At 34.6% G+C, this 24,643-nt stretch overlaps 1 protein-coding gene across 1 annotated transcript in view; it reads right to left on the reverse strand.

Moving 5' to 3' along the window:
• Window positions 1-2,493: 2,493 nt before the first annotated feature.
• SEC23A (SEC23 homolog A, COPII coat complex component) overlaps window positions 2,494-24,643 on the reverse strand; it is an 81,361-nt gene continuing 59,211 nt past the window's right edge. Inside the window, exons 17-20 of the mRNA XM_074213421.1 lie at window positions 23,845-23,931; window positions 20,690-20,845; window positions 14,907-14,972; window positions 2,494-9,019 (exon numbers count right to left, since the gene is read on the reverse strand). Of these exons, the coding sequence (XP_074069522.1) occupies window positions 8,930-9,019; window positions 14,907-14,972; window positions 20,690-20,845; window positions 23,845-23,931 (399 nt within the window). The 3' untranslated portion in view covers window positions 2,494-8,929. The remainder of the gene's footprint in view (window positions 9,020-14,906; window positions 14,973-20,689; window positions 20,846-23,844; window positions 23,932-24,643) is intronic.

Consider the following 24,643-nt stretch of genomic DNA (forward strand, 5'->3'; position numbering starts at 1 on the left):
TGCCTATTTTCTCCTTCAGTGCAAAGTGCTTAGCATAGTGCCTATAACACGGAGTATTATTTTAATATTTTCCTTCAATGAGATCAATGTCTGATGTATCCTAATGCTCTGTCCTCTGAAAAGATAAAAATCCTACTTCTAATCTCAGAGCAATACAATACTCATTCCTAAGGATCTGCAAGTCTTACTTATTACAACTTGTTGAAGGAATCAGCTAATCAGAAATGCAATATTTTAAATCAAAGACCCAACATAAGTCTATACTGAAAAAGTGTAGGAAATGAACCCTTCCAGGAAAAGCCTAAGACTGTGGAGTTTAACTCAACTTCATTGGCAAAGAATTTTAAAAAGTTTAAAAGGAATTCCAATCTCATTTCCTCAAGGAAGTTTTCAAATTATAAGCAATGAATTACTATACAAATTGCACAATGTAACCCATGACCTTAAATTCCTACTCCTGGGCAATGATGTATTTATAACAACCTCTTCATGATCTAGCCCCAGACTCTACTAGGGCTAAAACTAGATAGATTTCCAAATGACAAAGGGTCTAACAAAGCAGGCAGTGGCTCAACCATTCTCCCTTTAAACACAATGATCATCAACCCTAGCAAACTATATATTTTTTGTGTCTGAAAGCTACATGACACCTGTCAGATGTAGTCTGTACCCCAAAATTGGTTTTTATCTAGGACCCCAATATAAAGGACATCAAGCAAACAGCAGAATAATTCTATGAATAATGTTGCCCAGGTGGTAAACTTTTGACACACCATCTTTGTGTAACCCATTAAAAAAATCAAAAAAATCTTCAGTTTCTTAGAATAATTCTTTAATCACAGTAATCTGTGAGTTCTGTCTCTATTGGATACAGAATCCTGCTTAATTTGTTTTAAAATATTTTTCAAAGTATTCTTAAATACATAAATCTTTTATGAAAAAATCCATTAAGATTTGGAAGGATCTTAGAACAAATTGTGTTTAGAACTGAAATCCATGATATTCCTACTACATTATCACATATATTGAGGACTTGATGTTGATCCTATAACTTCTCAGTTGAGTGAAAAAATAAATTGGCATAAAATCTTACCACTATTATCTTCATCACCAAATCCCATTATCAAATTCCATTTTTTTCTACTCTGTAATTAGAACCAAATAAAATGGACATTTTCATAGATATGGAATAAAAATTGTACATGAAATTCCATATCTGTAACACAGATTTTGCTTTTCTTTTTAAATAAATAATTCAACCCATAGTTTCCATGTTAGTTTTGGTAGTTTTCCATTTATGATGCCTATTTCTTATGGATTTTATATTTTTGTGCACTTTTCTAAAAATATATCTCAGAAAAATGTTTTTTGTTACCCTGTCCCTATTCCTTCTTCCTTGTGCTCCACTCCTAGAAAAAAAATGCCCTTTTAAAAATGATTTTTAATTTATACATTTGTATTTTTTTCGATGTCTGATCCCTTTACCAAAAAAAGAAAAAAAAATGAGATGGTGAAAGAGAATTTGCCTAACAAGTATTTTCTGTAATTGAAACAATGTTTCCTTTGAGGAGTCCCTCTTCCCTGTTTGCTCCACCCCATTACGAGTTTTTTTATGACCATTTTATCTATTATCCAAGTCCTTATTTTCCTGTTGAATTTAATATATTTCTACCCATACTCTGTGTGTGTGTGTGTGTGTGTGTGTGTGTGTATCCTTTCTTTGCCTAGTTCAACTGAAAATTCCATGGGATGTTTGCCTATTAACCTCAAACTTTTTATGTTTGTATTCACTTTGTCTCACTCATTATGTGAGATAATTAGCTACCTCAACTTCCTGTTCTTTTCCTTTCTGATATAGAACCCTTTCTCTATAATTTTCTTCTTCCATGAATGAAAGTCCTAAGTCTTCTTTCCTGTCTTCTTTTTCTTGATGACTCCTGAAGACAATGGAGGTTCTCAGAAGACAAGTGATTCATCTCCCTTGCATTAAAGCAGTTCATATTTACCTAGTTCTTTTAAATTAAAGAAATGAATGGAATTCGTCTGTTATTAAAAGTTCAATTTTTCCTATCAGATTTTCGAGATAGAATTTTCTTGGTGAAGGGGAGGGGAGGGAGAATGAAATGGAAATGGAAGTGGAGGGAAGGGGAGGGAAGCAGTTTATAACCAAGAAAGAGATGGAGAGCATCATTAAAAACAAATCAGATAATTTTGATTGCATTAAATTAAAAATTTTGCACAAACAAAAGCATTGTAACCAAGATCAAAAGAAATGTAGTAAATTGAGAAACAATTTTTACAACTAGTATTTCTGACAAAGGACTCATTTCTAAAATATACAGAGAACTGAGTCCAATATATATATATATATATATATGCATATATATATACATATATATATATGTATGTATATAAAACCAAGTCATTCCTCAATCGACAAATGGTCAAAGGATATGCAATTTGCAGATTAGGAAATCAGTTATCCATGGTCATATGAAAAATTGTTCTAAATAATTACTAATTAAAGAAATGCAAATTAAAGCAGCTCTGAGGTACCACCTCACATCTCTTAGACTGGCCAATATTGAAAGGACAGTAATCAATACTGGAAGAGATGTGGGAAATCTGGAACACTAATGCATTGTTGGTGGAACTGAGAACTCATCCAACCTTTCTGGAGAAATTCTGGAATTATGCACAAAGGGCAATAAAAATGTGCATACCCTTTGATCCAGCAATACCACTCCTGGGTCTATACCCTGAAGAGATCATGAAAAAGGGTAAAAACAACACTTGTACAAAAGTATTCATAGTAACTCTGTGGTGACAAAGAATTGGAAATTGAGCAAATGTCCATCAATTGGGGAATGGCTGAAAAAATTGTGGTATATGTATGTGCTAGAACACTATTGTTCAATTAGAAACCAGGAGGGATGGGATTTCAGAGAAGCCTGAAAGGATTTGTATGAATTGATGCTGAGCAAGATGAGCAGAAGCAGAACATTGTACACCCTAAAAGCAACATGAGGGGTGATGATCAACCTTGATGGACTTGCTCATTTCATCAGTGCAACAATCAGGGATAATTTTAGAGCATCTGTGACAGAGAATACCATCTATACCCAAGAAAAAGAACTGTGGAGTTTAACAAAGACCAAAGTCCATTACCTTCAATTTTTTTTAAAAGTGTCTCATGTACTACATAATTTTGCTATCTCTAATATTTTATTTTCTCCTCAAGGATATAATTTCTCTCCCAACACATTCGATTTCGATCCATGAATAGCATGGAAACAATGGTGGAGGGGAGAGGGAGAGGGAGAAAATTGTAAAATTCAATACCTTACAAAAAATGATAGGTAGAAACTACTATTGTATAATTGGAAAACAAATAAAAAAATCAAAATCCAGACCAAAAAAAAAGGAATATTGGTCTATAGTTACCTTTGTTTAGGTTTCTAGCCCAAATTTATCATGGAAGGCATTTGGTAGCATCTCTTCTTTGGCTTTTTGTACAGTGTTAGAATTAAGGGTTCTTAAAAGTTTGCTTATAATTCACTTATGAATCCACCTGGTCCTGGGAGGATGGGAGGGTTCATTTATGAATTTTTTTTCAAGATTGGGCTGCTTACATTCTCTATTTCTTCTTCTGTTGATTTATTTGTAAACATTCATTTCATTTAAAGTGCCAGTTTTATTGGTATGCGGTTGGTCAAAATAGTTCTGATAAATATCTTTTGTCTTTTGTTTTGAATTTTTTTTTCATTTGTAACACTGGCAATTTGGTCTTCCTTTTTTAAACCAAATTAGCTAAGTTTTTCAATTTTTTTTTTACAAAACATAACTTTTGCTTCCAGTCTTGTTCTTTGATTTTTGACACTATTTTTTAATGTTTGAGGTTTTTTTAGGTTAGTCTCATGTCTGTTAGTTTTTAATTGAAAGTATTTAGAAATTTAAATTTCTAATGACTGCTTTGGTTCCACTTCTCAAAATTTGGGGCATATCACATTTTTCATTTAACGAAACTAACATTTCTGAGTCATCAATACTTTAGTATTGTCTCCAATCGGGTTTTTTTAGCCTTTTATTGGCTATAATTTTCATTGTTTGGTAAAGAATATATTTTATGAAACTGCTTTTTTGTATTTACAAAGTTCTTGTGCCTTTAATATGAGATTTTTATAGTTTGTAAAATTTCCAAACACAACGAAAATTGTGAATGTATATGCACATATATATGTGTATGTACTTTTCTACTCCCACGTAAGTCATCAAACTGTATTATGTCCAACTTTTGCAATGTACTTAAGTCAATTTTTGCTGCTGCATTATAATCTACTTCAGCTGAAGCTGAATTCAAATACAAAAATTAAATTTTGCTCTAACCACCTGTGTGCCTTTGAAGTGTTCCCTGTAAATGACATTTTTCTATTGCTATCATTTCATTGTTATTTCACTCCAGCCTATCCCTCTTTTCCTATCTTTGCATTCTGCCCCCTTTACCAAGTTCCTAGTCTTTTAAACCCTTCTTTAAGATTGCTTAGAACTAATCCCTCCTTGAATTTGCCCTCTTCGATCCCTCCATTCTCTTCTTCCTATTCCTTTTTCCCTAACTTTTTTTAACACCAAACACTTCCCATGTGTAATTCTTTCTGATGAAAGTGATCTTCAAGCAAATCTCACTCTCCTAAAACTTTCACATTGAATAGACTTCTGCTTGCATACTACTGTTAGAATTTCCCTCTCCTCTTTTCCAGTGTATTTCCCTTTTCCTTTATTATTTCAAGAGTATCAAAACATAACAAAACCACTCCTGGGCATTTATTTGACTCATTCTAAGACCCCAGAAATTAGCATCCTCAAGGAGCCCTTCGTTGAACTACTCCCGCTTATCCTTATAACATTCCTTCAGATTATTTTTTGAATTTTTTTGTTTGACTCCTCATGCTTTTATTCAATAGCTTGTCTTTTCATTGTGAATTTTAAGTTCTTTATTTCCTCAAAAAACCATTCCCCCACCCCCATCCCCATATACTCAGTTTTATTATTCTAGGTTGTAAGTCTATACATATTTTGCTTTTAGAATATCACATTCCAGGCTCCCCATTCTTTTAGATTGGCAGCAGCCAAATCTTATGTGGATCTATCTGGTTCTTTGGTACCTGAATTCCCTTCTTTCAACTGCTTGCAGTTAGTCTTTTTTTTTTAACCTGGATTTTGACTGACATTCCTGGGAGTTTTCATTTTGAGGAATCTACTAGAAGGTGATTGGTGAATGCCATTGTTTTCTCACTTCTTCAAAGAAGCTTTAACTTGAAATGCTATTCTTTTTTTTTAAATCATGGCATTCAGGAAGCTAAATGATTCTTAATTTTCTCCTCTTTAGTTCCACAATCAGTTGTTTTGATACCTTACATAACTAAAAAGCTTCTCTCTTATTGGAATTCCATGCAAACAAAGACTGTTTTTGCCTTTCTTTGTCTGCCCACTATGCCTTATATCATATAGCATCATATATCACATGGACCAGCTGGGTGGCACAGTGGATAGAGCAGGCCCAGGTGTTAGGAGGACCAGAGTTCAAATTCAGTCTCAGACACATGACTCTTGCTAGATGTGTGAACGTGGGCAAGTCACTTAACTGCTCCACATCCAGGGCTACCTGCACTCGTCTAGGACCCAGATGACTCTGGAAAAGAAAGTGAAGCTGGAGACTTAGCACAGCAACCCCTCACTTAAACCCTATTCATGTGCTTGTCAAGGTTTCACCTCCCTAGTATCAGTCTTCTTCAAGAATGAAGGATAAAATATCATCATGACATAGCAGGGTAGGCACTTAATACTTGCTGAAATGAATTAACATTTCCTTCAGTTTTTTTCAATCTTTCAAAATATCTTGTCTCATGACGTCATTTAATTTGTGCTAAGATATTAAATTCTGTTTCCAAGTCTCTCCTTCTTAGTTTTCATTTATGTTCTCACTTTTCTCTAGAACCAAACTCCTGAATAATTTCTTCTAGTAATTTATATTGTGGCTATTTTTACTTTGAATCTTTGTGTTTTGGAAATAATGTCCTTTTAAGGATTTTTTGGGGAGCGCTCCAGGCATCATTCCATTCTCTACTTCATTGGTTGGAACTTTTGAGTTAAGGCATACATTCTACATACTTCTGGCAGGTCTATTGTGATCTTGTATGATCCTAGCTTGTCTTACCTGTTTTCTGCTGCTGGGATTAGAGTAGATCTCTTTGAATCCAGATGCCTGACTCTTGAAATATCATCTACCCAGAGCTTAATAGCAGCAAAACCCCTGTGCACAAGAGCTGTTTTAGACTCTCCTAATACACATAGTTCTAATGAAAGAGCTTCTCAGATCTCTATTCTTAGGAATCTGAGGGATCATGCTGAGACCCTTTTCTTCAACTAGGTGATAACTCCAAGTGATTACAGCCCCAAAACCCACAAGATAAGACCCAAATCCCTACAAAAAGGTGAAAGAGTGCTAAAAGTCTCTGTTCTTTTCACTATACTTCTAGGTTACAATACCAGTACTGTGACTCTTAAGCCCAAAGCCTTGAGGGAAGCAGTGCCCTTGGATCACTGGTGCTACTTCTAGCCCCAGTGCCATCATTTCAGTTATCATTGAGGAGAGAAATAACTATGGAGAGGTGACTACCTTTTACAAACTACCCAAACTGTCATCAATAGACAGGAAAATCCAAGAACCATGGGAGTGGTGGTACTGCTCAGACATCAGTTCTACCTGAAAGATATCCTGAAAAACAGTGCTACCACCGTCACTGAAAACCAAGGGGGGGGGGCAGTTGCTGCCAACAATGACCTTGGCATCGTTAAATGGTTCCACATCAGAAACTCCTATGATTTTATCAGTGGAAATGATATTAAAGATGATATATTACTACTGCTTTGTCACTGTACCCTAAGGACAACATATCTAAAAACTCTACATGTTAGACAGTAAAGTTCTTGAGGAGAGGATTTGTCTTAGTTTCAGTTTTTATCCTCAGGCTATAGGACAGTAAATTGAAAACTGCTTATGGGTAGGATTTGTCTTTTGCCTTTTTCTGTATCTCCAGAATTCTGCATCTAAGAGGCACTTAATAAATGTTTACTGACTTACTTTTAAGTTCATAATAAATGTCTTTTTTTTATTCATTCATTAATGAAAATGAGTGCTCAAAGTAGGCTTCTGAAAAGTCTCAGACAAATTAAAGATATATAGTTTGTAAGCAATTGAGTTAATATTTCAAGAAAGAGGCAGCTAGGTGGCGCAGTGGATAGAGCACTGGCCTTGGAGTCAGGAGTAACTGAGTTCAAATCCAGGCCTCAGATACTTTATAATTACCTATCTGTGTGGCCTTGGGCAAGCCACTTAGCCCCAATTGCCTTGCCAAAAAAAAAATATATTTCAAGACAGGAGCAAATATAGCTAAGCATTAATTTCTCTAAAATAAAAATGAATCACTATTTCTTAATTTGGACTAGGCATCTTTTAGCTTATACCTGATATCAAACTAATAGACTCCAAATAAGGAGAAATAAGGGAATAGGAAAGAGGGGAAAGAAAAGAGAAGAAGGGGAGTAGAGAAAAGGAGAGAGAAATTCATTTTTACTGATTTTCAGATTCAAGATGCTCATTATCTTTGAAACATATTGGAAGAGAGCAATTGTTTTTATCAGTTTACAAAATATATAAACAGGAAAAAACACTACCTTACCAACAATACAATCAAGTTCATGTAAATGTAGCCATCAAAACCACCTTTCTAAAATATCTGACATTGCACAAACTTTTATTTGATACAGCAAATTCAAATTCATTGTCAAAACTCATCTGGATTTAGCAATTCAAACTTATTTACTAAAAGTAAATTGTAAGATGAATATTAATTTATAAATTGGGATAGATCCCACTTATAACTAAAAATTATAATATGATATATATGATATGATACTGTTTCAACAAAAAACACAAAAAAAACCCCACAACCTCTATAAATTTATCACATAAAGGAAGTGGAAACAAAGCATATGCATAAACTTGTACAATAGCATTAAAATAGTAGACTACAATAAAAATAAAATTTTATATATGGAAAACATAGAAAACCATGGACTATGGGGTCAAAACTAAATTTGGTTAATCTAGCTATAACAGTCACAGATTGTGCTTGACCATGTCCTGTCTAGAAGTGGCTTATTTCTTAACCTCCCATTTTTTTTTAAATGTTTGTGTAGTGTTTAATCACAAGGAAAAATGCTTTGTGGGAGTTTCATGTGCTTTTAGTGGATAATTGCTGTAGAAGTTATTTTTTAACCAGCAATTTTTGCTTATACATTAAAGAGAAAAAACAATTATCAAAAAAATTATACAATACACACAAAATTAAATAATACTAAAACATGCTATTTTGAAAATAGATCTGTTGGTTTAGCAGAAAGCAAATGAGACACAAAATACACATTACTGCAAATATATACTAAATGAATTGACAGAGAAATTCAAGATCTTAATTTGTTTTTGTTCACCTTTTCTGAAAAAGAAACACAAACATTTTCAGTTACACTTTGGATTCATCTGCCATATACCACAGGTCCTGGCTCTATAATTCAAGGCAAAAATTATAGTTTCAAACTTTAAAAAAATCAAACTGCAAAGATTTTAAATCTCTAAAATCAGTTATAACACTGTGGCAAGCAAAGTAAATTTGTTCTTATTGCTCTAATTAAATTCCAACATAATATATAAAAGTGAACTAACCCCCCATGAACCTGTTCCATAAAATCATAATGATCCAATTTAAGGACACAAGAGTTCTCTGTTGGTTCAAAGAAATAACCTGAAAAGGGGAAGGAAAAATATTGAACTATCACTTCATATTTTGCATCCTCAATATGGTTAGCAGTTTCAAGCAGCACTTGATACAGCAAGTTTCTTTAGATGATCCATAAAGACTTGTAAACTGACGTCATCTGTGAGAATAGGTGCTCCTGACTCCTACCAAAAAGAAAAATGCAATCACTATGGTTCCAGAAAAAGTCCAAGTTAAAAATGATCACTGTGTTTCAGTGACATATTTTTTTTAAAATCACCTTTTCCATACCCATCTCAATGTTTAAAGGAGTGGAATAATATAATACATAATATAGAAAAATTTTTCTTAGAGAATGCCTAATCATTTAAAATTGAAATTTGAATTTTCCCAACATTTAGTTCTTTGTAGGCTTATTTAAGACTCACAATTGCTTTAAAGAGCAACTGCTGGAAACAATTGTGAATTCAATACAACAACAACAAAAAATTGTCAATTTTTTTCTTTTGTTGTGTTTTTCCATAAAAGTCATATAGCAAATATTTTTCAGATGCCTTTGTTGAACTCTACAAGGCTTACTTCCTTTGTGTCTTTATATTCCTGGACTACCCACCATCACACAGTAAGCAATTTAAAAATGCCTGCTGATTTTAACTGAATTAGCTTCCTTCTTATTAACAACCTGAATTAATTATTGCTATTATTATCTGTTATGTTGGCAACAAAGGTTTTATTACTGATTTTTACAATAAAATTTTATAAAATGAAATTAGTAGATAATCAAGTAAGTTCCTTTTTTGTAAACAGAGCTTATGGGATCTTTAGTATGGCTGAAAGTCATACCTGGACAAGGTAAATGTAGAAATGGATTTTTCCCACTTGTTTTAAATATCCCATACTTAAGACTATCTAGGCCAATATGAAATTCTTATTTCATAAAGTAAGAATCCATTTTTCTCTTCTTGTTAAACAGTATTAAGAACAAAAGCCAATTTTTTGAACTAATCAGTAAGATCATTTGTAAATCACAGCATACATATTATGTCATAGGAAGAGGGAAGACTAAAGTCATGCAGTTTTTAAAGCACTGTGATATCACTAGCATACACACACACACACACACACACACACACACACACACAGACAAACCGCACCACCATCACCACCAAATTACTGACATGTAGGCGCCCTCTATAGGCCAATCATAGATAACAATTAGAAGTTAAAAATTTTTAAATTACCTAGTGATAATTGTTCATATTTAAGTAGTGCTTTAAGTTTCCAAAGCCCTTCACATATATTAACTCATTTGATCCTCTCAAACAAAGCTAGATGCTATTATTATTCCTATTTCACTAATGAGGATTTTACAGATGAGATTATAAATGAATTTCCAAAGCTGACATACAATTTTTACTTTATCCCTTTAGCAAGATAACTTTTATTTGATGTAATGGTTACAGATTGACACAGAAAGGTACCGTTAAACTGAGATCCAATCACCCTGATTAAAATTATTGTTTTTAAAGGTGATATTTTCAATAGTTTTTAAAAAAGCAGTATGAAACATCCTTCTGCCTAAAATAGTGTTGAGAGCATAATTCTCATACTATATCATATGCCAGAAGGTACCCTGAAGGCCATCTAAGTACATTTTTGTAACTCTAGGAAACAGAATACAAACTGTCAAAGTCAAGCAATTATTCTATTTTAAAAGTTCTGCAGGAAAACATTCTCTATTAAGAACTCATTATGAGAGGCAACTAGGTGGTGCAATGGATAGAGCACCAGCCCTGGTGTCAGGAGGACCTGAATTCAAATTCCGTCTCAGACACTTAATAATTACCTAGCTGTGTGACCTTGGGCAAGTCACTTAATCCCATTGCCTTGCAAAAACAAAAACAAAAAAATTATGTTTAGCAACCAAAAAGAATTTTCCCTATCTAAACTAACCCTTTGTACAGTTTAAACTCACTCTTTCACTTAACACTTAAGAAAAATGAATATTTAATGAGTGACTACTTTATGTAAGGCACCCTTCTAGGTGCTTGGAATATAAAATATTTAAAATTTAGCTCCTATATGTCTTTATAGGGATTGACATGCTTCTCTGAAAAACAAAACATATATATTAAAAACATACAATATGCCGTGTCAGGAAAAAAAAACTAAGACAAGTGATACTAATTAATCCTCTTGGTCTCTCCTCAGGCATAACTAATAAGCATAACCCTCCCTTCTCAAGTCCTGACAGTCTTGTTCTTGCTCAAGCCCCAGAACTAGTTATACTAGTAGTTATTCTTTAGTTTATATTTATATCTTATTTCCCCTACTAATACATTCTATCCCATCTTTTTCTGACTAAAGGTCCATCAATTTTTCCTACATACTTTTCCATGTTTTTTAAAAGGGAAGAGGATTTTCTTGTACAAAAATATTTATAGCAACTCTTTTTGTGGTGGCAAAGATTTGGACAATAAGGGGATTATCATCAGTTGAAGAGTGAAGAATAAGATAGTTTTAGAAAAACCTGAGAAGGGGGGCAGAACCAAGATGGCAGCATGAAGGCAACATTTTCCAGAAACTCCTTTCCCTCAAAACTCCAAAAGCCAACAAATTATGACTAGCCGAAATTTAGAGGGGCAGAATCCATAGAAAGACTGAGTGATACGTTTTCCCAGTTCAAGATAACTCAGAAGTTCCACAAGAAAGATGTGTTTCAACAGGACCACGGGTTGGAAAAAAGCCACCCAACCCAGCCCAGGGATCACTTGAAGGGACCAGGAGAGAACTCTGCTACACCAGAATGAGTGTGGAATGAGGAGCACCAGCCACAGAACAAGAATTGGGGCACCTCCAGAGCACAGCCCACAGACGGTCAGGAGAGATTTCAGAAATTTCTCTGTTCTCCCTGGGTCAGGACTCTGTTGTTTACCTACACTCAGATCCAGGGTACAGTTTGGCCTTCCATACTAAGATAATTGAGCAGTCATCTACATATCAAAGCAAAGGCAAGAGAGCATAGGCCCTTGGAGGAATAAAGGTCCCAGTGAGGTGTACCAAAAAAATCCCCCAAAGGGAAAAATACTCAAAAGCTCAGGAAGCACCCCAAAACCAGGCACAGGTTGGGGAAACAAGTAAACGGGGGGGAAAAAGGGGAACCAGACTATCAACAATTACTTTGTCTATGATCCCATGGAAGATCAAAGTATTCAATCTGAAGAGGAGAAAGTCCAAGCTTCTGCATCTAAAGACTCCAAGAAATAAAGAAGTTGGGCTCAGGCTATACCAGAGCTCAAAAAATTTTTTGAAAATCAAGTAAGGGAGATACAAGAAAAATTGGGAAATGAGAGATGCAGGAAAAACATGAAAAAAAAGTCAAGCAGCTTAGTCAAGGAGATCCAAAAAAAATGCTGAAGAAAATAACATGTTAAAAACCAGCATAGATCAAATGGATAAAACAGTTCAAAAAAGTCATTGAAGAGAAGAATGCTTTAAAAAGCAGAATTGGTCAAATGGAAAAGGGGATAGGAAAGTTCTCTGAGGAAAACACATCCTTCAGATGTAGAATGGAGCTAAAGGAAGCTGATGACTTTATGAGAAGTCAAGACATAATACTCCAACACCAAAAAAATGAAAAATTAGAAGAAAATGTGAAACATCTCATTGAAAAAAACAACTGATCTGGAAAACAGATTCAGGAAAGATAATTTAAAAATTATTGGGATACCTGAAAGTCATCATCAGGAAAAGAGCCTTGAACTCATTTTTAATGAAATCCTACAGGAAAATTGCCCTGATATCCTGGAAGCAGAGGGCAAAATAGAAAGTGAGAGAATCTACCAATTTCCTCTGGAAAGAGATCCCCCCCCCGAAAAAAAACAATCCCCAGGAATATTGTAGCCAAGTTCCAGAACTCCCAATTCAAAGAGAAAATATTACAAGCAGCCAGAAGGACACAATTCAAATAACATGGAGCTGCAGTCAAGATCACACAGGACTTAGCGTTAACTTAACTACATTAAGGGCTCATAGGGCTTGGAACATAATACCCCAGAAGGCAAAAGATCTTGGAATGCAACTGAGAATCAACTACCCAACAAAACTGAACATCCTCTTCCAGGGGAAAAGATGGACTTTAAATGAACCAGGGGAATTTCAAATGTTCCTGTTGAAATGACCAGAGCTGAACAGAAAGTTTGACCTTCAAATACAGGACTCAGGTGAAGCACAGAGAGTGGAGGCAAAAGGTAAAATATGAGAGACTTAATGACAATGTATTTCTGCACAAAAAAATGATACTGATAATACTCATATGAACCTTCTCATTTAACGGAGCAGGTAGGAGCTTCTATAAATGAAGCACAGGGGAGAGCTGAATCTGAAGATATAATATAGTATAAAAATGGAATTAATGGCTAAAAGGGAAATGCACTAGGAGTAAGTAAAAGGACAGGTGGAATAGACTAAGATATTTTGTATTAAAAGATTTTTTTTCCTTCGTTTTACAATGAATTTTGCAATGATATGGGAGGGGGGAAGGCAAGAGGGAATGAGGGAACCTTCACTCTCATCAGAAATGGCTCAGAGAGGAAACAGCATATACACTCAATAGAGTATAGACATCTAGAGTAAAAAGGAGAGAAGGGAGGAAAGGGGGAAGGGGGGGTGTGGGTAATAGAGGAGAGGGTAGATCATACGAGAGAACAGTCAGATATAACACATTTTCTTTTTTTACTTCTCGCAAGGGGCTGGAATTGGGTGGCCTGTCCAGGACCACGGGGTTGGGTGGTTGCTGGGTCTCAGGGGTGATATGTGGGCTCGGGGCCTCTTGGTCCCAGGGCCAGTGATCAGTCCACTGTACTACTCAGTCACCCTACAGCACATTTTAGAAAAAGGACAGAGTGAAAGGAGAGAGAAAATATAATATATGGTAGTGGGGAGAAATGGATGGGGAGAATTATAATCAGCAGCAGCAACAGTGCAAAAATATGGAAGTAACTTTTATGAAGGACTTATCATAAAAAATGTGATCTACCTGAGACAGAGCTGATGGTATCAGAACACAGACTAAAACACATTTTTTTCTCTTTCCTTTACTTTATTTCTCATGAGGGTCTATATTTTGGGGGGGAAGGGGGGTATTATGTTTGCTCTTAAACAAGAATATTTTAGTAATGTATTAAAAAAATCACTTGTACAAAAAATTCGTAGAAGCTCTGTGGTGGCAAAGAATTGGAAAATAACATAAATGCCCTTCAATTGGGGAATGGCTTAGCAAACTGTGGTATATGTATGTCATGGAACACTATTGTTCTATTAGAAGCCAGGAGAGATGGAAATTCAGGGAAGCCCAGAAAGATTTGCATGGACTGATGCTGAGGGAGATGAGCAGAACCAGAGGAACATTGTGTACCCTAGCAGCAACATGGGGTTGATGACCAACCATGATGGACTTGGTTCATTCCATTAATGCAACAATCAGGCACAATACTTTATTTTTCTTCCTTAGGGATATGATTTCTCTCTCATCATATTCAACTGAAATCAATGTATACCAGAAACAATGTAAAGACTAAAAGACTTCCTTCTGTGGGAGGTGGGGGGCAGGGGAGAGGGAAGCAAGATTAGGGGGAAAATTGTAAAAAATTCAAAATAAAAAAATTAAAATAAAAACCCGAGAAGACCTAAATGAATTGATACACAGAAAACAATGTACATATTAACAGCAATATTGTAAGGATGATCAAATATGAAAGACTTAGCTACTCTGATCAATACAATGATCCAAGACAATTCCAAAGGAATGAACTTCCAGAGAATAAATTCTAAATTCTAAATGCAGATTTAAGCAAACTTTTCTCCCTTTCTTTATGTTTCTTCTTTTTAATTTTTTTTTGCCACATGGCTAAAATGTAAAAATATGTTTTCTAAGACTTCACATGTATAACTGATATATTTCTTAAGAAGATGCAAGAGGGAGAAAGAATTTGAAACTCAAAAATTTTTTAAACTAAATGTAAAAACTTTTAAAATACAAGATTTAAAAAAAAATACATTATCTACACTTACCTGACCCCAAGCATACATATTGTTATGCGTCTGTGAAGGATTGACTTTTGAAAGCAGGAATCGTGCCTTTAAAATAAAGATGAAAAAAATGCCATCAAACAAAAAATTCTTAGGTTCTTAAGAGGAAAAATTTGTAAGTTTACAATGCCTAGGATAATTTTTACTTAAAAGTTTTTCTCGATGTATTATTTTTACTTCCTTTAATGACAATCAATAATACTGAGATCTAGATCTCTTCAATATTTACAGACATTTTCCATTTCCCAAATATTTTCTTTCCCCAAAATTCAAACATATGCATAAAGAAAAAGAAATGTGTTGTTCAATTGGAAAAAATTACTACTATTCTAAAATATTATTAAAAACTGAAAATTGGGAACAGCCAAGTGGCACAGTGGATAGACTACTGCCCTGACACTTAAAACTTACTTAGCTATGTGACACTGAGCAAGTCACTTAACCCCATTGCCCCCCCCCAAAAAACTGAAAATTGTTAAGAACATGATAGCTTAACTATTCTTGGTAATACCATTTTAAAAATATTCCCTGACAAGTCTCCAAAATGGAGCAATAATGGTCATGTGACTTGACAGAACTGACTAATACTGTTAACAAGCTGAACTGCCTTGAATTTGCCACTCCTTCTAAAAGGTCCTAGTTTTGTCTTTCTACTTGAAAGTCAGATATGACTTGTTCTTCTTTAGTAGACAAATAGCATATAAGTGGTACAGTAAATAGAACTCTGGACTTGGAATCAGGAAGATCATCTTCATGAGTTCAAATCCTGACTCAAACACTTAAATCCAACCTCAGATGCTTACTTAGCTGTGTGACCCTGGGCAAGTCACTTAAGCTCTGTTTGCTCAATTCCTCATCTGTAAAATGAGCTAGAGGAAGAGGAAAAGACTTTTTTTTCTTTACCAGGAAAACCCCAAAAGGGGTCACAAAGAAAGAATAGGATATGACTGAAATGACTCCATAACAAACACTGTAAACTGTATTACCCTTATTATTTATTTTTCCTGCTTTATTGGATGGTTAATAGGTGAAATCACAAAACTAAGACAACAGAATACACTACACAAAGTTATGTTATCTAATCTCAACTGAACTCTAATTGTTGCTCAGCAGCCCTTTTATTCTTCCTTCTCTAATTCTCTCTTGTCCTACAGGATGTGATCTAAACCTCTTCTTTCTTGAAACCTCCCAACACTATCACCTCTCCTTTCCCACACATACAACCTTGCCTGCTGCTTACTTTAGTGTGAAAATTGAGAACATTCATGAAAAACTCCCTTTTCTCTTATACAAAGAACAGAAACATTGTGAAAGGATCAGTTATGAATTATCTTAGCTCTTCTCAGCAATACAATAATCCAAGTCAATCCCAAAGGACACAGGAAGAAAAATGCTATCCACATCAAGAGAAAGAACTGAGGGCATCTGAATGCACAGAAGTATGCTATTTCCACTTTATTTTGTGTGTATGTATATGGTTTTTCCCTTTTGCTTTGTTCTTCTTTCACAACATGACTAATTCAGAAATCTGCTTTACATGATTGTAGATATATGACCTATAAGGGGAGGAGAGGAAAAGGAAGGAGAAAAAAAATGGAACTCAAAAAAAATTTTGAACAAATGTTAAAAGTTGTCTTTACATATAATTTTTTTTAATATATTATTTTAAAAAAGAAAAATCTCCTTATTCTCATAAAAACAAGTTTAGATTCAGACTTTAACCCAACTAAGAGTCAACTTCTCTACACTGGAACTAGCTTCTAAAATGAACAATTCTGATCTACTGACAGTAGAGATTTTAATCCCCAATTTTTAAATATTCCACTGTGATCTGCTGTTTCATAAATTTAGAGGTCACTTCAGAAGGAAAAAGAAGGCTTTAATGCCTTCTCTTAATACCTTTTTAAGTCCTTTAAAGGACTTCATTTTTTAGGAATTAGCAAGAGTAGAGTCTAAGTGATGTGCCTTCAGGCTTTGAGACCAGTTGTATCTCTGGTAACTACTCCTTGGATTAGCTGAGCTCCATAAAGCCCTAAGAAGAGTATTTACTAAAGGAGAGCTCACAGAGCCACCTATAAATCAGGTTTCTGAAAAGGATTCAAAGAATTTTAGATCTAGTGGTGTCCTAAATTGGGCTAGCTTTCTTACTGTTCCTACAGCAGGAGTTCTTAGTTGCAAAGATTATAAAAATTAATCAATTCCTTTCTAGAAAGTTGCCCTTTGTCAATCCTACAGTCTACATTATGTTAGACAGCAACACCTGAGACTAACTCTTAGCATACTTTCAAATTTGCTAACCAGATGTAAGGTTAAATGACCACTAGCCACTAATATGTGCCTGGGAGCTGGTCAAAATGTTCAAATGTCTAAATAATTCAATGGATGATCAGCCAACCTTGTGACCCAGAGAAAATGGACTCCATTTTGTCTTTAGTTACTGGCAATAATAAGAAAGACTAACCAAATTGAGTTTAAATAAGCTAGAAGTGGTAAACTGACTCAGAAATTTCCCTAGGCTAAACTAACTATCCTAGCACTTTAGGCAGACTCCCCACAGGCAAATACTTAAAGAGACTAAACCCTTACTAACCAAGTAGGACCCTAAAATTTTGGACTTGGTGAAGTCCATGTGATTAGGACAATACCTACAATTTGGACTTGAAGACATGCAGAAATTAAAAATTAAGGTCTAGGTTTCTAAGAATCAAAAGGATTCCAAGGAATAAGCTGATTCAGAATTTAAAGATCAGGTTTAAAGTCTTGAGAGAAATGATGATGATGATGATGATGATGATGATAGCTAGCATTTTAGTGCTTTAAGTTTTGCAAAGCACTTTAAATTATCTTTTTTGATCCACATAATATCCTTGTGCGGTAGTTTATCCCCATTTAACTGAAAAAAATTAAGTGACTTGAGCAGCTAATGCTAGTAACAGCTAATAAATGTCCAAGTTACAATTTAAATTCAGGGCTTTCTAATTAAAAGTTCATCACTATCAACTGCACCAACTAGCTAGCTGCCTGATATTGATGGCAGATCTTTATTTTTGTAAAGACTAAGAATGGGAAATAAAATGGCTGCTCATTGGCTTGGAAATGACTGAACAAATTCAGCTATAAGAATGTAATGGGATATCATTGCTCTGTTAAGAAATTACAAGAGGCGGTGGAGTTGTGAACTCCTCCAACCCTTCGGAGAGCAGTCTGGAACTACGCCCAAAGGACAACAAAAATATGCATACCCTTTGATCCAGCAATACCACTACTGGGTCTATACCCTGAAGAGATGATAAAAAAGGGTAAAAACATCACTTCTACAAAAATATTCATAGCAGCCCTGTTTGTGGTGGCAAATAATTGGAAATCAAGTAAATTTTCTTCAATTGGGGAATGACTTAGCTAACTGTGGTATGTGTTTGTCATGGGAACACTATTGTTCTATTAGAAACCAGGAGGGATGGGAATTCAGGGAAGCCCGGAAGGACTTGCATGTAATTATGCTGAGTGAGATGAGCAGAACCAGAAAAACATTGTACATACTAACAGCAACCTGGGGGTGATGATCAACCTTGATGGACTTGCTCATCCCTGCAGGGCAACAACCAGGGACAATTTGGGGCCATCTGCAATGGAGAATACCATCTGGATCCAGCAAAAGAATTATGGACTTTGAACAAAGACCAAAGACTATTACCTTTAATTTATATTAAAAAAAACCTGATATCTTGTCTGATCTTGCTATTTCTTTTATTTATGTTTCTTCCTTAAGGATATGATTTCTCATAAAAAGTCAAGAATTTCCAAGGATTTAATGAAAAAAAAAGTGCAAAAGAAGGGGGCTTAGCCCTACCTGATCTAAAATTATATTATGAAGCATCAGTCATCAAAATTGTCTGGTATTAGCTAAGAAATACAATGGTGGACCAGTGGAATAGACTAGGTACAATAGCAGGAAACAATTATAGTAATATGCTGTTTGATGAACCCAAAGAGTACAGCTATTTGGGATAAAAACTCTTTCTCTGACAAAAACTGCTAGGAAAATTGGAAGTTAGTATGGAAGAAACTTAGATCAGACCAACACGTCACACCCTATACCAAGGTAAGATCCAAATGGAAACAGGATTTAGACATAAAAAAAAAATACTTATAAGCAAATTAGAAGATAAAGGACTAGTTTACCTGTCAGATCTATGGAAAGGGAAGCAGTTTATGACTAAGGAAGAGATGGAGAACATCACTAAAACAAACTAGATGATTTCGATTACAGTAAATTAAAAAGCTTTTGAACAAACAAAACCACTGTAACCAAGATCAAAAGAAATGTAATAAACTGGGAAATAATCTTTACAATTAATGTTTCTGACAAAGGACTCATTTCTAAAATATACAGAGAACTGAGTCATATTTAAAAAAAAAACTATTCCCCAATTGACAAGTGGTCAAAGTATATGCAAAGGCAATTTACAGATGAGGAAATCAAAGCAATCCTTAGTCATATGAAAAACTGCCCTAAATCATTACTTATTAGAGAAATGCAAATTAAAGCTTCTCTGAAGTACCACCTCACACCTCTCAGATTGGCCAATATGACCAGAAAGGACAATGATAAATGTTGGAAGGGTTGCAGGATATCTGGGACACCATTTCATTGTTGGTGGAGCTGTGAACTCATCAAACCTTTCTGGAGAGAAATTTGGAACCACCACACCCAAAGAGCAACAAAAATGCCTGTACCACTACAGGGTCTACACCCTAAAGAGATGATGAAAAAGGGTAAAAACATCAATTGTACAAAAATATTCATAGCAGCCATGTTTGTGGTGGCAAAGAATTGGAAAATAAATAAATGTCCTTCAATTGGAGAATGGCTTAGCAAAATATGGTATATGTCTGTCATGGAATACTACTGTTCTATTAGAAACCAGGAGGGATGGGAATTCAGGGAAGCCTGGAGGGATTTGCATGAACTGATGCTGAGTGAGATGAGCAGAACCAGAAAAACACTATACACCCTAACAGCAACATGGGAGTGATGTTCAACCTTGATAGACTCACTCATTCCATCAGTGCAACAATCAGGGACAATTTGGGGCTGTCTGCAAAGGAGAATACCATCTGTATCCAGAGAAAGAACTGTGGAGTTTGAACAAAGTCCAAAGATTATTACTTTAAATTTAGGGGGAAAAAAATGGTTATCTTATTGTCTGATCTTGCTATCTCTTATACTTTGTTTCTTCCTTAAGGATATGATTTCTCATCACACTCAATTTGGATCAATATATACCATGGAAACAATGTAAAGACTGACAAAATGCCTTCTGTGTGGGGTGGGGGGTGAGAAGTAAGATTAGGAGAAAAATTGTAAAACCCCAAAATAAAATCTTAAAAAAAAATTAAAAAAGGGACTGTTTCAGAGAAATCTGAGAAAGCATATATAAACTGAAGAAGAAAGTGACAAGAATCAGAGAACAATTTATACACTACCATCACTGTAAAAAAACTTTGGAATATTAAGAACAATGATCAGTGGAGTGAAGAACCACACTTCTAGATGAAGATGATGAAACACCTCCAAAAATACAATCATTGTATTCCAAATGCAGAATTAGACTACTTTTCTTAGAAGGGTTGTCCTTTTCCTTTTTTTCTCCCAATGAAAGTAGGTAGAGGAAGAGAAAATTATTTTTTGCTAATTGAAAAAAATTAAATTAAAAAAGGAGCAATCCTATAAAGAGATATACCTATAAAATCAAACTATTTACCTGGCTGCCTCCATGTTCTGTATCAATGTACCGTGGCATTGGAAATCTGGAATGGAGAATTTCTTGGGCATCATCTACCGGAGCTTGCAGAAGATGGCGGAAATTTTCATATTCTGGCATGTCTTGGTAGCCTGATTTGCGCCACTGTGCTATGGTCTAAGTGAAAAAAAAAACCAGTATGAATTTTCATTTTTCATTTCTGGTGCATCAAATATTCTCAAGGAGAAGAGAATGTTCAAGGGAAACAACCTTAGAAAAGACAACAGGAAAAATTTAACAACTACTTATGAGACCATATACCTCTATCTAAGTTTGTGAAAATTTTTAAGGTCCAGTTCCAAAAACAAAGCTTCTTAACCTGGCATCTGTGAACTTTGTTTTTTTGCCTTTTTTTTAGTATTCTGATAATTCTAATTCAATATAATTGGATTTCTTTCCGTTTCTATGCATTTTATTTTAATCAAAACCTTATTCTGAAAAATGGTCCTTAGGCACACTGCCAGAAAAGTCCATGATACTAAATAAAAGTTCACAGAATAAATCAAAATAGAAAGTTCTGAAGTTTCTTCTCTAATTAAGCACAAAATAAGGAACAAAACAGACTAGACTTCTCAAATCCCCCTACCTCTTTGACTAAAGTAGTATTTATAAAACTAAAATAATTTAAGTTCAATGTCTTTTTGCAGAAGGATTATTTCCTTTTTCTTTTTTAAAATTTTTTTTATTTATTTAAGGCAGTAGGTTTAAGTGACTTGCCCAAGGTCACACAGCTAGTAATTATTAAGTATCTGAGGCTGAATCTGAGCTCAGGTCCTCCTGACTCCAGGGCCAGTGCTCTATACACTGTGCCACCTAGCTGCCCCCATTTCCTTATTCTTAACTTGGAAAGAATATTTTATGAGAAGTTTCCCAGGTACTTTAAGCCAAAAAACAATAAAAGAAAAGCTCAATTGCTAGTATTCCCCTTGAAGAATGTCATTCTCACTATCATCATCACAAAAACTTAAGTTCCTGAAGGATCATTTTGACTATGACAAAATTAAAATGGTGTTCAAAAGTCCCAATCTGGGGGTAAAGTTAGGATCATCTGGAATAAAACTCAAATGGAAATAGGAGTTAGTGAACCATACATAAGGATCTCTTGCAGGCATGTGTTGCCTTAGAAAATCACAGCCTAACATTAACTGTTATTTCATTTTAATTTATTTCGCAAAATATTTCCCAATTGCATTTTAATCTGATGCAGGTTATACTCAAGAAATGTTGCTACCTGCATATCTCACACCTTTGATCTATGAAACTTTAAAAAATATAGAGCTCTGGTCTATACCCTAAAAGAGATTATGAAAAAGGGTAAAAACATCACCTGTACAAAAATATTCATAGCAGCTTTGTTTGTGGTGGCAAGGAATTTGAAATTGAGTGAATATCCATCAATTGAGGAATGGCTTAATGAACTGTGGTATATGTATGTATGTGATGGGACACTATCATTCAATTAGAAACCAGGAAGGATGGGAAGCCTGGAAGGATTTGCATGAACTGATGCTGAGTGAGATGAGCAGAACAAGAAAAACACTACACCCTAACAGCAACATGGGGGTGATGATCAATCTTAATGAACTTGCTCATACCAGCAGGGTAACAATCAGTCACAATTTTGAGATATCTCCAATGGAGAATGCCATCTGTATCCTGAGAAAGAATTGTGGAGTTTGAACAATTACCTTTAATTTTAAAAAAAATGTTATCTTATTATGTAATTCTACTATATATCATTCTTTATGTTTTTTCCTTAAGGATATGACTTCTCTCTCATCACATTCAGCTTAGAACAATGCATACCATGGAAACAATATAAAGACTAGCAAACTGCCTTCTGTGGGGGTGGGGGGAGGGAAGCAAGATTAAGAGGAAAATTATAAAATTCAAAATAAATAGAATCTTTCAAAAAAATAGAGAACTGAGACTAACTAGATTTTTTCATTGAGATCCAATTGTCAGAGAACTACCCAATGGCTACCACTCTGTCAATTCTGTTTTCCCTAAAACACACCACATCTCTCTTTCTCTCCCCACAACCAGTCAATATATATTTAGGGAATGCAAATTCATTTTAATACTAGTTTAGGGGGAAACATGTTAGGAGGAAGTTGTATGGGCAAAAACTATTTAACTCAAAACAAAAATGGAATTGTTTTTAATTAGCTACATTACTGTATGCCTTTTAATTAGCTACAACTACTACATGCTTTCAAGTAATGACTGTAATATAGTTTCCTTCCAAGTATTCAAAATACCCTGTAAACTTAGTGAGTCACCTAGAGTTGAATATAGCTTGGTAGTTTAGAGCTCAGATTTTTTAATTTTATAGATCAATAATCCTAAACTCAAGTTCACTTAATATGATTTTACATGTAAACATTTCTTAAAAAAAGTACAAGATATTATCAACCATATATCCAATTTCTTCTTTCAGCATAGGTCAAGTTGCCTTAAGAAGAAGAAACAAACTAAAATAACAATAAGTCCTTCTTGACCCAAACATTATTTACAAAAGTTTTACTTATCAAAGTGCAAATTAGAAGCTGTTATAAAGTAACACTTATTAAGAGTTAGAAAATCCTGACTGATATACTGCGATTCAAACAGATACCTTTAGCAAGACATTTAATATCAAGTGGAATCAGGAACTGCTTATGCCCTGAAAATAGCTGAAGAAGTGATTTTCCCCTTAAAACATTCACCTCAAGTCCCTGAGCAGTAAATATTAGCCATCTAGTTAGATAGCCACGTAGTTCTTACTATGGTTAAAGGGTTATTTGAGACAATTAAATGTAAATTACTGTCTTTTCAAAAAAGGCAAACTGAACCCCTCACAATAATATCAGCAGGTATAAGTGGTGAGAAATGGATTTCACCTCTATTGCTCCCACATATGTTTAATTAGAATAAAAGTTATGTGTCACGTTGTAAACTGAATCTAAAAATTGGTAGGAATTTTTAGACAAATCTTAGATTATTATTAAAAGAAAGTCAAAGTTTATCAAAAAGAGACCTAAATCTACAGTTTTGTATAGCACACACCAATTTTCTTTTAAAAAAAAATCATGTGCAAGCAGATGTGATTTAATTTAAAATTAATGAAATCTTACCTCCCCATGATAAATCAAAATCTGGAAGAAGGTGTCCATCAGAAGAATACGATCTGCAAGGATGCTGCTGCTATCAAGAAGAACAGGCTAAAATGAAGGAAAAAAGGGAAGGCAGAGAAGAGAAGGAACAGAAAAAAACAACAAATTAATTTACTCATATGCAGGGACAATTTTTCCAAGACAGTGTATAAATTCTTTCGTAACTCATAAAGACATTGTCTAATTTGGCTTGTATAAAATTTCTGAACTCATGAAAAAACTATTAAAAACTACAAAAAGAATATGCAGTCAATGAAACATTATCAAAATCATACTGTATCAATTTAATTGTTCAAATACACTCAGTTATAAGAATCAAATGATGCCATGTACATGAAAATATTGTTTAAGAAATAATAACAATAATGTTTGTCCTTCATTTTTGAAGGGACCAAGCCATCAGGGAGGTGATGCCATGACAAGCACATGAATTGGATTTAAGAGAGGGGGTGCTGTGCTAATTCACCAGCCTCACTTTTTCCTCCAGAGTCATCTGAGTCAAGAGGCTAAATATGAATCAAGCCAACTGGAGATGGTTAAGTGATTTGCCCAAGGTCACACATCTAGTAATAGTCAAGTGTCTGAGGCTGGATTCAAACTCCTGTCCTCCAGACTCCAAGCCAGCATTCTATCCTACTGTGCCACTGAGCTGCCCCAGATTTTAAGAAATATTTAATTACTTAAGAAATAGCATGTTAGTTAAATATAAGGCATTCATAGATTCAGATCTAGGAGTTAGGATCTAATCCAAATCCCTCAT

The sequence above is a fragment of the Macrotis lagotis genome, chromosome 1 (assembly GCF_037893015.1).
Source record: "Macrotis lagotis isolate mMagLag1 chromosome 1, bilby.v1.9.chrom.fasta, whole genome shotgun sequence".
NCBI classification, from domain to species: Eukaryota; Metazoa; Chordata; class Mammalia; order Peramelemorphia; family Peramelidae; genus Macrotis; species Macrotis lagotis.